Here is a 14,902-nt window from a genome sequence, read left to right as displayed (position 1 = left end):
TTAATAAAGGAAAATTAATAAAGTGGAAATATATATATATATATATTCAATTTACTTGTGGCAACAGCTACTCTAATGAAAACACAGATAAAGTCAGAAAGTAAAGGAATTAGTATTTTATTTTAATGTTCTTCAAGGCAAGAACGCTTTTTCCAGAGCACTTACTAAGAGTTCCTAAATATAATATTTTAAAATGTTTTTAATTATTAAATGGGATTTTTCCAGAAAATCTTCACTGTACTGTAATCACCAACTCCCTTTATTCCAATCTCCCTTCAGAATGTGTAATTTTCACAGTCTACTGTGTTATTTTGTATTGATACTGACTCTTTGTAACTCTGTAGGCTCTGTCTTCCCCAATAGGTTTAAAACTCCTTGAGGATAGAAACCTTGTCTATTTTTTTCACAAAAGTACCTGTAGTGCAGTACTAGCTGCACATGAAAGCATTCAAAATCTCCCAATAATATGAAGAGTCAAGGTTTTGTCATATGTACATGAGAAAATTTAGGTGGAAAAAGTATTTCCCCCCCTCAAATTAATGAAATATGAAATTTCAGAAGTTTGGAGGTAAGAAGCAAAATAATCAGAAGACTGTAATATTCTTTGTAGTTGTGGTAAATTTGGGTTACTTTTCCAATGATGGTAGCTTTTTGGGTAGCAGATGTTCTTTAACACCAGTGATAATTTTCAAATGTACTACCTAACAAATTTCCCATAATCTTTAAAATCAAATGTTACATCTTAACACGTAAATGTATGTTTTACATAATACTGAATAACAAATAAAATGGTTGGAATTTATGACAACAGTATACATACTGAATTGGATGCATAATTTTTGTTAATAACAAAACATGCTAATGCTTTTACCTATATGCCATAGCATATTTAAAAAAGTAAAGTTTTCTTCCAATGAACCTCAAAGATTCATCATTTTGAAAGATTACAATGCAAAAGTATTTTAACAGTTTAACCATTTTCTGTTATTACTAACTAGAATTTTATCACTCAGTGTATATCCTTAAGACTAGCAAAAAATGTTATTATAATATCCTAGATTGATACCCTAGGGTTGACACACACACGCTCAAAGACATAATAAAAATGTACTCACACACAAATAAACCATGTTATTTATCAGATTTATGTAATTTAAATAAGTGGCTCATAAAATTAGGGCACTTTGAAGAAAATTAGGATAATTTGAAGTATCTTGCTACATTTAACATTTTAGTAGGGAGTAGAAATAAAGAGGACACATGAAATTCCAGTTTTTGTTGTAATAGAAACCAAATTACAAATAAGTGGGACCTAGAGAAGAAACAGAGGGGACGATTAACTTCCACAGGATGAAGTAGCAAGTGGAAAAAAAGGTTATGAACAGAGTATGAGAAGGGGAAACAATCTACTTATATTTTTATTATTCATACTCTTCCTTTCTCTCCTCAAAGATCTTGGGTCTCCCTACCCCAATGTATTAATAGTAAAGAATTAGCTGGGTAAACTGGGTTTGTTAAGGTGAAGTGCCATTTTTGAGGCAAGACTTAAGGAGAATTAATAGAAAGGAAAAAGCCCAGAATTCAGCCTTCTCCAATAGCAGTAAAATTATGATACAAAGTTAAGTCCTTTAATTACTATGAAGTAGGCTTCTGTGTTCACTTTGGTAGTGGTGATGAGAGGTTACAAAATACTTCAGGCACGAAAAAAAGATCACAGATACATAAAATTTACTAGTTGTGCCATAACTAAGTCTTGTCTCTATGGCAATCTGTAGGAATGGAGATACAGCTCTGTTCTGTAGATACTGAACTGCTCTTTACATATTGATATGTAAGAACCTTGAGCTTGAATTTTGTACTGAAATAAGGACATATTTGACTACAGATTAGAAAAATGAGATATTTTAAATTCCTACAGTATGGTATCTAGCACATAATAGACAACTATTATTATATACATTTGTTAGTTTAACTGCCAATTTATTCAGAAGCGACAATGTTCCTCAGTTATACAGATTTTTAAGCAACTACATACAAAAGATATTTTAATTTGGTATAGGCTAAGCTATACAGTTTCCTTCTGCATGTACACACACACGCGTGTGTGTGTTCAGAGAGAAATGAAAGAAAATAGAGTAGGAGTGAGAAAAGACTTGGCATGTTACTAACAATAAGAAAAAAATAAGACAATTTAAACTTTATTGTTTTGCCATTAATTATGTTATATAAACAATTACTTTCAACCAAATAATTCATTTCTTCCAAGCTGCATTCTGTGAATTACTTGATGGGAGTTTTTCTGCTTTAGAGATGGGGGGAAGAAAAATGACTTAATTCACTAGATTTAATAGGGCTTGCCAAGAAACCTCCCAAATAAAGGCAAGCATGGATGAAGAAACGCTTTTAGAAAAAAAATTTAGAGAAATCTACAAATTCTAATCCACCTTTGCTGTTATACTCACCAGAATAGTTGATCCCACTGCCTGCAGTAAATGGAACAATAGAAGTATTTTTAACTTTACCACACATTTTTAATTTTACTCAAGATCAGACACATAACAAAACATAGTAATCTTAGGTATTATATAAATATTTTAAACTACTGCAAGCATATTCAAATGCTAAATAAAATATAAGGAGATTGCTTATTATAAAATTAAAAGTTGATATGGTTACCAACATAGGACATCTAAGAGATACTTACACAGGAAAATTAAAGTTTTTTCCTTAAACGTCAGGAAAAGAACCAACCTTAAAATATTACAAAAGTGCTCTTTTGATATAAACAAGGGACTTTTTTGTAAGTTCAATTTTCTTTGATAACTAAAAACTACTGAAAAGGACAAATTCAGAGAGTGCATTATAACAATTTGTCATTTATAGTAAATCATGTTAGTGTCATGCCATTGAACATACATAAAGTAAAATAAAAACTGAGATAATTCAGAAATTCATAGAAATTTTAAATTTTAAAATAATTATAAAATGTTTAAAATAATGAGAAATTTTATAAATTCTAACACTCTTAAATTACTATGTCAAACTTAGGAACCACTCTAAACTTTATCAATAACTTACTTTGTTTACATAACATATTAAATGTATTAATTGATCTTACCTTCTTTTCCATCTATGGATTTCGATACTTCAATATCAAAACTTTCCTGCATCTGCTGACCTCTAAAACTCCTGAGATGTTCTTGCTCAATTAAATTACTTTCTTCTTCTTCTAGAGGCTGCCAAGTACCATCAATAAACCACTGTCCACGCATTACTGGTATTTTATCGGCCTCTAAAAAGAGAAATCACAGAAATATACATTTTAGGATCCAACCTCCCAGAAAGAAACCAGTAACTACAATTTTATATTTTGCTATTACTGTGGCAAAAACAGGCTTTCACAACTCAATAGACTAAGGTTTTAAATTTCAGACTTAAGCCACAGAATATATTTTTTTTCAGCATATAATTTTACTTGTATTAAATATTACACAATTATTTTGGCATTATAAAGGTAGATGAACAATTATCTATATAACTGAGGCTTTGAGTAACCAAAATTAGTAGGCTAAGGGGTTAACACAAGTTTCATGCAAGACTCTGCTGATAGTTTCAATGTGTAAGAAAATATTAATACAAACTCCCTGAAATAGTTTAGTAATAGAGTGTGGTATTAGGGTGTTGCACTTTTCAGGGCTGCCTTGGAGGTTATAGGCTCCTAGTTAGTATACTAAGAATAACTGAAACATTTAATTATAGTAAATACCTTACCCATTTAAAAAAAAATGAGAAAAATGTTATTGAATGATTAAACATTTCTTTGATTAAACACTGTTCCTTTAAGCCTAAGAATTTTAGTTGCTATCTATCTATCTATCTATCTATCTATCTATCTATCTATCTATCTAAAAAACTGTCAGCTAAGCTACCTTGAATCCTTTAAAAAACTTTTTTAAATAAAGCAAAAATAAAATGGAAATAACGAAGCCCTAAAAATACAAAGCAAAATGAAACAAATGAACTTAATTATGTACAGAATTGGTTTAAACACATATAGAGATATTATTTCAAGTGGATTTAAAACACAGTAATTTGTACATACATATTAGAATATAGCCTATGGAGAAAAGAAATTGCAAACATAGCTTCAACCTTTTGTAGTACCTATGTTGTTATAATTATAATAATACTGGTAGTGTAATTTTGAAACTGTAGGTGACTATAATAATTTTGTTAATATCATTAAGAACCTAGATATTAAGCACAAGAAAAAGAGATACAAATATAAAAATGAAAGAAATAAAAACTGTATAATTTTAAATTTCAATTAGAAATGTCCGCATGAACTAATAATCATGCATTTTCTCTTTTAAAAATGTCCTAAGTTGTGTCCACTAATGAGGTCTAGACACAAAGACCAACTCAGTATAATTGAGCATTCCAGACATAAAGATTGTGATCTCTATTATTTCCCACTAAAAGAACCAAGAATTTTGGGACAGGAAATTTACTAGATGGTCCTGAAACATCTTGTTGTACCAGACTTGTACTGTGATATAATAAAAATTCATTTATGTGTTTCTATTTCTTCTTGCATTATCCTATACTGTTGACTCTTGAACAACATGGGTTTGAACTGCGTGGGCCCCTATGTGGATTTTTTTCAATAAATACTGTAAATGTATTTTTCCTTATGATTTTCTTAACGTTTTTGTTTCTCCAGCTTACTTTATTGTAAGAACACAGTATATAATACACATGACACAAAATATGTGTTAACTGATTATGTTATTGGGAAGGCTCCTGATCAACAGTAGACTATTAGTAATTTTTAGGAGTCACAAGTTATACACAGATTTTCGACTATGCAGGGGGTCAACACCCCTAACCCCTAAGTGGTTCAAGGGTCAACTGCATTCTCTACAGCAATTCTGCTATATTTAGGTGTTTGCTGTGTTATTTGGTACTTACTCAAAAATGTTATAACTTCAATGTGAATTACGGCTTTTAACATTAAAAAGTATAGTTTGTTGTGTTTAATGATTTTTTTTTTGTCTAGGTTCTTTTTTGTCTATTGAAGTTGCAACCCTTGCTTTCTTATCGTTTCTGTTTGATGTTTTTGAATGTCCCTTTATTTTTAACCTTTAGAATCACCGTGCTTTAGATGTGTCTACCGCATACGCGCTCTGACAATTAAGTTTGCGAACTCATCCTAGAAAAAGTGCAACATACCTCATTGCTGAATATCACTACAGTCACCTTTGAAGTACTCCCCTTGGGAAGCTATGCACCAACCACAGTGCATAGTTTATCCTTCAAAGCAATTTTGGAATTCTTTTTCTGGAATGACCATCAGAGCTGTTGTTGTATTACCCTTGATGTCATGAATGTTATCAAAATGTCTTCTTTCAGTATTTCCTTTATCTTTGGGTAAAGAAAGAAGTCACTGGGGGCCATATCAGGTGAGTAGGGAGGGAGTTCCAATACAGTTATTTTTTGACTTGCTAAAAACTCCCTCACAGTGCCGTGTGAACTGGTGCATTGTCATGATGCAAGAGCCATGAATTGTTGATGAAAATTTCAGGTCTAACTTTTTCACACAGCCTTCTCAGCACTTCCAAATAGTAAACTTGGTTAAGTATTTGTCCAGTTGGTACAAATTCATAATGAACAAGCCTCTGATATGAAAAATGGTTAGCAACATTGTTTTGACTTTTGATTTAGACTGATGGAACTTTTTTGGTGGTGGAGAATTGGCTGACTGCCATTGTATATTTTGATGCTTTGCTTCAGGGTTCTATTGGTACACCCATGTTTCATCACCAGTGATAACACAGCCCAAAACATCGGCTTGCCTCTCCAAAAGGTCTTGGCAAACTTCAACTCTCCTGTGCTTTTGTGCATCCCTGAGCTCCTTCGGGAGCATTTTTGCACACACCTTTCTCATGCCAAGATTTTCAGTTAAGATTTTCCTATTTCTCTACCGATGTTTACTTGATCTGCTATGCTTCTCACAGTCAGCTGACAATTCTGACTCATAATTTGATGAATTTTTGCAATGTTTTTGTCAGTTCTGCTCATTGCTGTCCGCCCTCACCTTTCTTCATCAGTGACACGTTCTCGCCCCTCAGAAAAATGTTTAATCCATTTGTACATCGCCGTTTTCTTCATGGCATTATCCCCATAAACTTGGACTAACACGTCCTTGATTTCACTTCCACTCTTGCCAAGTTTAACAAGAAATTTAATGTTTGTTCGTTGCCCTAATTCAAGCTCAGACTTTCTCGTGACAGCACACAAAAACACGCAACAACAATAATGAACACCACTCAGCAAGACACCGCCACACGTTGACATGAACACAGCTGGGTGAGACACTGATATACCAAGGTATGAAACCTTACCGAGCTGTTTGTACAGTGCTGCCAATGTAAGGGCACGGTGGCCAGTTCGCGAACTTAAGTGTCACACCTCATATAGCATAGAATTGGGTTTTTCTTTATGGAACCATGTGAAAATCTTTTTCTTTTAATAGGTGATGTAAGCCCATTTAAGTTTATTGATATGATTTATATGTTAGAACTCTGTATTCTAAAATTACCATTTTTATTATTCATACTTACCCTTTTTCTTTCTCTAGTTGGTATTTTTGCCTTTTTAAAACCTTCTTTTGGTGTCCAGAAAAATTTGTTTTTGGTTTAGTGGTTACCTTTGCGCACGTGTTTTGGTGTGTTTGTATGCATATTTTAGTTTTCTAAATCTTTTTTGCTTACTTAACCTTTTGCCATCTTGTCTGTACATTTTAAGTGGTATCCAATAACTCCCACTTATTATTTATACAATAAGGAACGGTGTTATTCTATTTTTCCCTTTCTCTCTTCACTCACTTATTTTTAGTTTCATTTTTTCTATTTTATCAGAACATATAACAATCATACCTATGTCTACACTACTGTTTTAGTCTTGGATCTACAAATATATTAAATATTTCCTAAGTTCTTTATGTTCAAAACTGTTTATCTATAACCCTGGTACTTGAAGGACAGGTTGGCTAGCTTGAACTTTGTTTCCTTGTTTTTAAAAATGCTGCTGTACTGTATGTAGCCTTTCTTTGTATATTATTCTTGAGAAGTATGATGTATAGCTATCTTTTTGTTAGTAATACATTTTTTCCCCCTTAGGAAGTCCAGAAAAAAATTTGTCTTTGAATTTAATAGTTTTTTTTTTTAAATTGGGGAATTGGGGGAGGGGAACAGTGTTGGGGAATCGGGGAGGGGGACTGGCCAAGTTGTTGTTCTTCAATCTTAGTTGTGGAGGGCACCAGTCGCCATCTGGCTGCCCATCAGCAGCTCGTGGTCTCTAAGCTCAAGGTGATGTGTTCAATCTTAGTTGCTGGTGGGTGTAGCCACCATCCCATGTGGGAGTTGCACTAGTAGCCTTGTTGATACGAACTAGCATAGCAGCCTTGTTGTTAAGAGCACGTGCTCTATCCACTGAGCCATCTGGGCAGCAGCTCAGCTCAAGGTGCCAGGTTTAGTTTTAGTTGTGGGCGAGCATAGCCACCATCAAACAGGTAATCTTGTTGTTACACCAGCTGCGCCATCCTGCCACCTGTTGGCAGCTCAGCAACAGCTCAGCTCGGGTGCAGCTCAGTGGCCCATGTGGGAATTGAACCGATGGCCCTGTTGCTCAGAGCTTGTGCTCTTAAGCTAACTCTTAACCAACTGAGCCACTTGGCTGGCCCGAATTTACTAGTTTTAATAGTCTTTAAAATCTAACAGTTTATGAGTCAGAGTTCATTGTTCTAGAACAATCTATCCAAGGTAGGCCCTTTTAATACGTAGATTACAGTTTTTCACTAATTTCTGAAAAGTTTCCCTTGGATTATGATTTAATAAGTAGTTCTGTTGCACTGATTTCTTTTACTTTTTCAGGAACTCTATTACAAGTATGTTGGGTCTTCCTTTGCCTGTATTGCATTTCTACCGCTTTGTCTCTAAAGCTTTTTTACTTCTTTCTGCATCTCATTTTCATTCTTTTGGTTGTTTTCCTTCTTTTCATGAATTCCCCTTACATCAATGCTCCTATTAGTATGTCCTCAAGTTTGAGGGTATTTTATTTAGTTGGAGTGTTATAATACATTATTTTCCTTTGTTTCATGTTTGCTTTGGGGGAAGAATTCTGTATTCCTCTTAAAGTAGCTTTGTATGTCATTTCACTTATTTCTATTCCTGAGCATTTCATAGATACAGTTGTTAGTTCAACAGTGTCTGCTTTTGCAGAGCTGCTGCTTTAATGGATGATGTTGTGATAGCAGTGGTGGTAGGTGGGTGGGGACAGGGTTGGGTGCCTTGTTTCTCTTTCATTTCTCTAAGACTCTAAATTTTCTCCTTTCTTCTTTCCTTTCACTGCCATGGTACCAGGGGGCACCATTCTTTCTCTACCTTCTCTCCCAGGAGCACTGCTTCTCTGCTGCTGTTACTTCTGGTTCCTCGCACTTTCACATACCTTCCCCCGGGCTAGTGCTATGAATCACTAAGTCCCATGTGCGGGTATTTCGCCAATTGTGTGGGGGAAGTTTTCCTTCTGAGGGTGATTTTGTTTGTACTTCATTTTAACCTTTGATTGTCTCTTTCTTTTTTCACTAGCTCTTAAGCCTCTCCTTGCCCCACTCTCCAGACTCAGAGGTTTGTAACAGCAATAGAGCTGTTGTAATTTGTTGTTTCTTTACATACAGGTAATTTAAAATTCATAGTATTGTCTATCTTGTGGTAATGCTGAAAGTGTGAGTTATGTATGGATTGTGTGTGAATGTGTGTAGGGTCCTTTTTGGTCTTATGGCTTTCTGGGAGAATGCATAGAAAGCTTTAGATTTGGACAGTTGCCATTATCTTCCAGACCCAAGGCTCATCTCATTTAATCTTAACAGTAATCTTAAAAGATAGCTATAATTATCCCAGTTTTACAAATGAGTAAGCTGAGTCTTGGTGAAACTAAGCAACTTGCCCAAGGACACCCAGCTAAGTAATATGAGAACCAAGATTCCAACCAAAGTTTGACTCCAAAGTTCATTCAAGCTCTTCCTATTACACAATGTAACCTCTATTCTTAAATAGGAAAAGTCCCCTTTTAACCCTCATCCCAAGAAATACAGGCTATTTAGTTGTGCTGGATTTTTAAAATAAATAATTTGGGAAATTTGATATTGCCAGTCTAATATGAGACTTACAAACCAGAACTAACCATGCCTCCCCATGTCATGTAAGTAAAAAGTAGAGTTAAAAACAGTAAAACAAGTTTATAGCACACATCTGCACTCCTAACTCTTTCCTTTTTTTGAGCCTAATCTAAACATATATTCTTTCGATAGATGTTTTGGGAGCTTTACCTAAGTGTTCAATTCTACCAATATCCTGTTAAGTACTACATCTTTCTGGTTCAGGCCTCTGTCTTGAACTCCAGACCCAAATATTCAACTGCCAATTAAACACCAGTTAATAGAATCATAAATAGCTATGGAACACACTAGGTTCTGGCAGAAAACAAAAGAAAACAGTACACAAACCTGCTACTCCACCTGTATCCTCTATCATAGAGAATATGGTATGCTGACAGTATTCAACCAGCCACTCAAGACAGAAATCTGGGAGCCAACCAAGAAGCCTCCTCCTCAAATGCTTCTTACAACAGTTACTAGGCACTAAGTACTGTTTATTGTATCCCCTAAATCACCCTCAAATTCATCTCTTAACTCATCAGGCCTACGTACAGTCAATACTTGAGTTCACACTCTTATCATTTCTACCTGTTTTATTTCAGAAACTTCCTATCTAAACTTAGTATCCCTAGTTTCAACTCTGTGACATTCTCGCCACCATTACCACATGCCTACTCACAGGCATGTGTATGTAAAAGTACATGCATACACATACACAGTACTCTATCTTCTTTATAGACAATCTATCTTTTCTAGAGTTGTCAGAGAACCTTTCTAAAATACCACAAACCATGTTATCCTAATACTTAAATTCTTTTATGGCTCCTCACTGCCTTCCAGATAAACTCTGCACTCTTTAGGATCTTTCCTTGACCGGCCTCTTCACATACCTGATGCTACTTTTAGATATTTATTCACCTAACTAATATCTGGATGTCTACCATGAACCAGACACTAGAGCAGGCTCAGGGGATACCTAATGTAACGCTGATGGTCCCTGTGCTTTCCATGTCAACAAGGACAGTTCCCTGAAGTTGTACTTCTGTGTCCTGCATGTGCTGGTCCTTCTATCCGGGAGGCTCTTCCCATTTTTTTAATTTAGCGAACTTTATACTTATCTCCTTTAGGAAGCCTTTTGTCAACTTCGCTTCTCTGTGACTCCACTGAGTTAATTCTACACATATCTATCAGTGTTTATCTTACTGTATTCTAACTGTTCAGGCCTCCTCATTTCTATAGGAACCTTGGATAAAGGTGCGAAATTTCTAAAAGGTAAGAGAACCTATCACAAAGTATGATTCCAATGAAGGGATGCTGAATGCTGCTGAACAAGATATCTCATTCTGCATTATCCCACTGGATAGCAAGTTTGGTAGACAGAGCACTTTCATTAGTGCTCCAAACTGGGTGTTCCTCTGTTTGAGCAGTGCTTGCCAATCTGTTAAATTGGTTTATGCTGCAGGGTGTGTAAGCCGTTAACACTCTATTTTCTGATAATTATCTGATTCAGAGGAAAGAATTTGACTAGTTTCCAAGAATAAAAGAACAAGGGACTTTTTGGGGTGAACATTTTGTTGAAGAATGACACATACAGAAAAGAGCACAAATCACATGCATACAGCTCAATGGCTTTTTACAAGTTAACTATTAACTATACCCAGATCAAGAAAGGGAACCTTATTATTTTTTTAAAATTAAATTTATTGGGGGTGACAATGGTGAGTAAAATTACATAGGTTTCAAGTGTACATTTCTATAATCTATATATCACATTGTGTGCTCATCACCCAGAGAACAGTGTTTTTCAAACTGTAGGGGGTAACCTGTGAGTTGAGACCATTTTTTAAAGAAATAAAATAGTAGAAAACATCAGGGCATCACATACAATAATGGTAAATACATTTTGTTTAACTTTTGTTTCAGTGTATGTGTGTGTTGGGGCATGATGTGAAATTTATTTATACTTTGATTTACAGTAAAAAAGTTTTGAATAACAGAGCTTTTAATGATTCTTTTATTCTGATATTGTGTCCTTCCCATTTTGGGGGTATTAAACTGTTCTTTCTTTTTTTGAAATATATATATATATATATAATATATAATATATAATATATATAATATATATATACACACACATATATGTGTACATATACATATATATTATTAGTTTCAGGTGTATAAAACAATGCAATAGTTATTCTTTTCACCCCATCCGCTGCCCCCCCACCCCCAATATCATACATATCTATTACAATTCCATTGACTCCATTCCCACACTATACTCCACATCCCATAACTATATATGTATTAAATTATAGTTGACATATAATATTATTCAACAGCAGCTTCAGATGTACAGTGCAGTGGTCAGGCCTCTACATTGTAAGAAAGGGAACATTATTAACATGTCAGAAGCTCCCTTCTCATATCTCTCTGCCAGGTGCTACCTCAACCCTCACCAAGGTAAACAAAATTCTAACAGATTAATTTCGCTTTTTAATAATTTGTATAATGGAATCATTATATAGTATTTACTCTTTTATTTGGCTTCTTTGCCTTAATATTATGTTTGTAAGAGTCAGCTATAAAGATGAGATTATTTTTATGGTTGAAGTACTTGCTAGATGTTAGCAGGTGTACATCAGATAGCTGTGAGCTATGCTGTTGGTCTAGCTACTGCCACCATTAAAACAATTCTAAATAATATAGAGTCATCAGCCAACAAATTCCTAATTATACATTGTAACAGATATTAAATTACCAAGTTAGTAACCTCCATAGGGACCAAACTCTAACAATGGGAAACAACCCTATACGGGTCTTCAGTCATATAATATCAATGAAGAACACTCTATTTTGGGCTGGAGAAGATTGCCCCTGCCTCTCCAATACAGACATCCTTTTCACCCTGGCTCAGGCTCAGAATACCCCATGCAAGGCTGCCCTCATGTCTGTACACACTCTTAACCTCACTTGAGCTCTGACATCATCCCTTGTGGCTGCCCTCCTAACCCCACTTGGCCTCCAATATCCCATGCTAGGCTGCTTCTCATGTGGACACCTCCTCACTCAACTTGGGCTCAGAAACCCCATTCCAAACTGTCCCTATTGCATGGGAGGAGGAAAAGAGAGAAGGGCTAACTAGTGTAGTGGTCTGCAATTCAGGGTGATTTTGTCTCCTAGGGGATACTTGGTAATGTTTGAAGCCATCTGTAATTGTTACAACTTGAGAGGGTGGTGCTGGTGCTGGTAGTGCTACTGGCATCTAGACCAGGGTCGTTGCTAAACATGGTACACTGCACAGAACAGCTCTCCCCACTCCACCCCACTCTGCCCAGCAACAATAAAGTTGCATAAGTGGCTTACTGTCCTTGCATTAGTTTTCTAGGGCTGTCATAACAAAATACCACATTCTGAGTGGTTTAAACAAGGGAAACTTATTTTCTCGCAGTTCTGGAGGCTAGAAGTCCAAGATCAAGGTGTTGGAAGGTTTGGTTTCTTGTAAGTAAGGCCTCTCTCCTTGGCATGCAGATGGCCACCTTCTCACTGTGGCCTCACATAGTCTTTTCTTCTCTCTGCATGTGCATCCTTGGTGTCTCTTTGTGTTTCCAAATTTCCCCTTCTTATAAGGACAACAGTCAGATTGGATTAGGGCCTACCTTAATGGCCTCATTTAAGTTTAATCATCTCTTCAAAGGCCCTATCTCCAAATACAATCACATTTAGAGGTAGTGGCAATAAGGGCTTTAACAAATGAGTTTGTTGAGGGGACACAATTGTCTATAATAGTCCTCCAAAGTTTTTAATTATATGATCCTTTCAGGCATTCACATTACATTTTCATCCTTCTCTAAAATTTTAATTCACGGAGGGCAAATTTTAGATGTTGTCAGCAATCTCTTTATTTCAAAATGGAAAATAGGCTTTAAATCATAGGTCCTTTTTTCCTTAGCCTTTGCAGTTTAATATTTTGGTGGTTCTAGGCAATGTAGAATTTTACATGCTTAGGGAAAAAAGTCTATCTATGTATTTGGCTAGTCAAAAAATGTTGTATATAACCTGCATAGACTTGGAGAGAAATCTGTGTTAAAAATGGAGTATATAACATTAAAACAGACTTTTGAATTTTTAATGTTAATTTTAGCTTAGTGGAAATAATCAATTCAATATTGACTATGGCCATTCTATTAGATTAATATAAAAATGTATTAACTAGTTGGAACTTTTAGAATTAGCAGAGTGTCATTCACGCCTGTCTATCTTCTCCTTACCTTCTCTTTTTATACTGTACATATTTTCTATGGTTTTAATGTGTGGTTCTCAAACTTGGTCGATTAGCAGAATCACTTGAGGCATTAAATTAAAAGATGGATTTTTTTCAAATTTCTTGCTACACATTTAATAATAGGGTCTCTGGAGATAGAGTCCAGAAATATGTATTTTTTAAAAAGTTCTCCAGGTTATTACTGTAAAGTAAAATGTTCAGAAGTGACTACTCAATTCAAATTAGTAATCTCCAAAAATATTTTGAGCACATTCTCATATATACATATTTATTTATTTATAAATTATGCATATGTATTACTGTTCTAAAATGTTTTATACATTATAAGACATACAAAAATTTAAAACATTTTGAAAGAAGTAGAAAAGTAAATAAAATTCAAACACTTTCACTGTAACACCTTCAATAGAGTATTTGCATGCCTCATTTTAGAGACCACTGGCTTAAATTATGAGAATCTTTGCATCTTTAATTGCAGCACTGTTTCCTTCTGAGTCTCAGACCTATAAATGCAACTACCCACTGGACGCTTTTATACCTGGGTATGTAGTAGGCACTTTAAACACAATATGTCAAAATAAACTCCTATTTAGTTTCCCTCTGCCACACTAAGGTGAACATGCGTGAGAAACCTCCACAATCGACCCAAGTTACAAACATTAGCGACAACCTGGACTACCCTTCCACTTACTCATACTGCCCGACAGTGTACACATTCTACTTCCTTAGCAGCTACCTCCACCCTGCCAACAGCCATTCAGAGTATCACCTCAGACCCTCACTGTTTCTCACTTGCAATACTGTAATAACTCCTTAACTAGTCTCCCTGATTATGGTATTAGTTTTCCAGCTTTCCATTTATGTTCCACACTGTTGCTAGAATGGTAATCTTAAAATGTAATCTGATCAAGTAATTTTTCCACTTTATACCTTTCAATTTTCCACTTTCATAGGATAAAAATTTAAAATTTCAGTATGAAAAGGCCCATCCTGATCTAGTCTCTGCCTTACCTATTAGTTCTACCCTTTTCTACCTTACTCTCAATGCTCCTGCCAAACAGAATCTCTGGAGTCCTCTGAAAGCATGAGTCCTCCTTCATGACTGCACGCCTTTAAACACGCCATTCCCTCTGCCGATAGCACCCTTCTTTAATATCTGAGTCAAGTATAAATTTCTCTGGAAAGCTTTTTGTAAACTCAAGGTAGTTCACTCCCTTCTTCTACCTAGTAGACACCAGATGAATATTTATGGAGTGAAAGCAATAGAAACATGAAAATCTTTGTGAAAGAAAGGAACAAGGGAGAAAAAGAAAAGATTTGCATAGTCAAATTCAGAATGTTAACAAGCATAAGAGCAAAAACTTGAACACATGCAAAAAGCAGCTGAGGAAAACATTTAT

At 35.1% G+C, this 14,902-nt stretch overlaps 1 protein-coding gene across 7 annotated transcripts in view; it reads right to left on the bottom strand.

Moving 5' to 3' along the window:
* DDHD1 (DDHD domain containing 1) overlaps positions 1-14,902 on the bottom strand; it is a 72,737-nt gene that overhangs the window by 41,406 nt on the left and 16,429 nt on the right. For 4 of the 7 annotated variants that reach the window (XM_019645367.1, XM_019645387.1, XM_019645398.1 and 1 more), the window contains exons 2-3: positions 3,119-3,292; positions 2,463-2,483 (exon numbers count right to left, since the gene is read on the bottom strand). In XM_019645367.1, coding sequence (XP_019500912.1) covers positions 2,463-2,483; positions 3,119-3,292 — 195 coding nt within the window. The remainder of the gene's footprint in view (positions 1-2,462; positions 2,484-3,118; positions 3,293-14,902) is intronic. The other 3 variants (XM_019645376.1, XM_019645408.1, XM_019645427.1) reach the window with 1 other exon arrangement.

This window comes from Hipposideros armiger, unplaced genomic scaffold (assembly GCF_001890085.2).
Source record: "Hipposideros armiger isolate ML-2016 unplaced genomic scaffold, ASM189008v1 scaffold_5, whole genome shotgun sequence".
Lineage (NCBI taxonomy): Eukaryota > Metazoa > Chordata > Mammalia > Chiroptera > Hipposideridae > Hipposideros > Hipposideros armiger.
The sequence above is the reverse complement of the archived record's forward strand: the minus strand, read 5'-3'. Positions and strand labels throughout refer to the sequence as shown.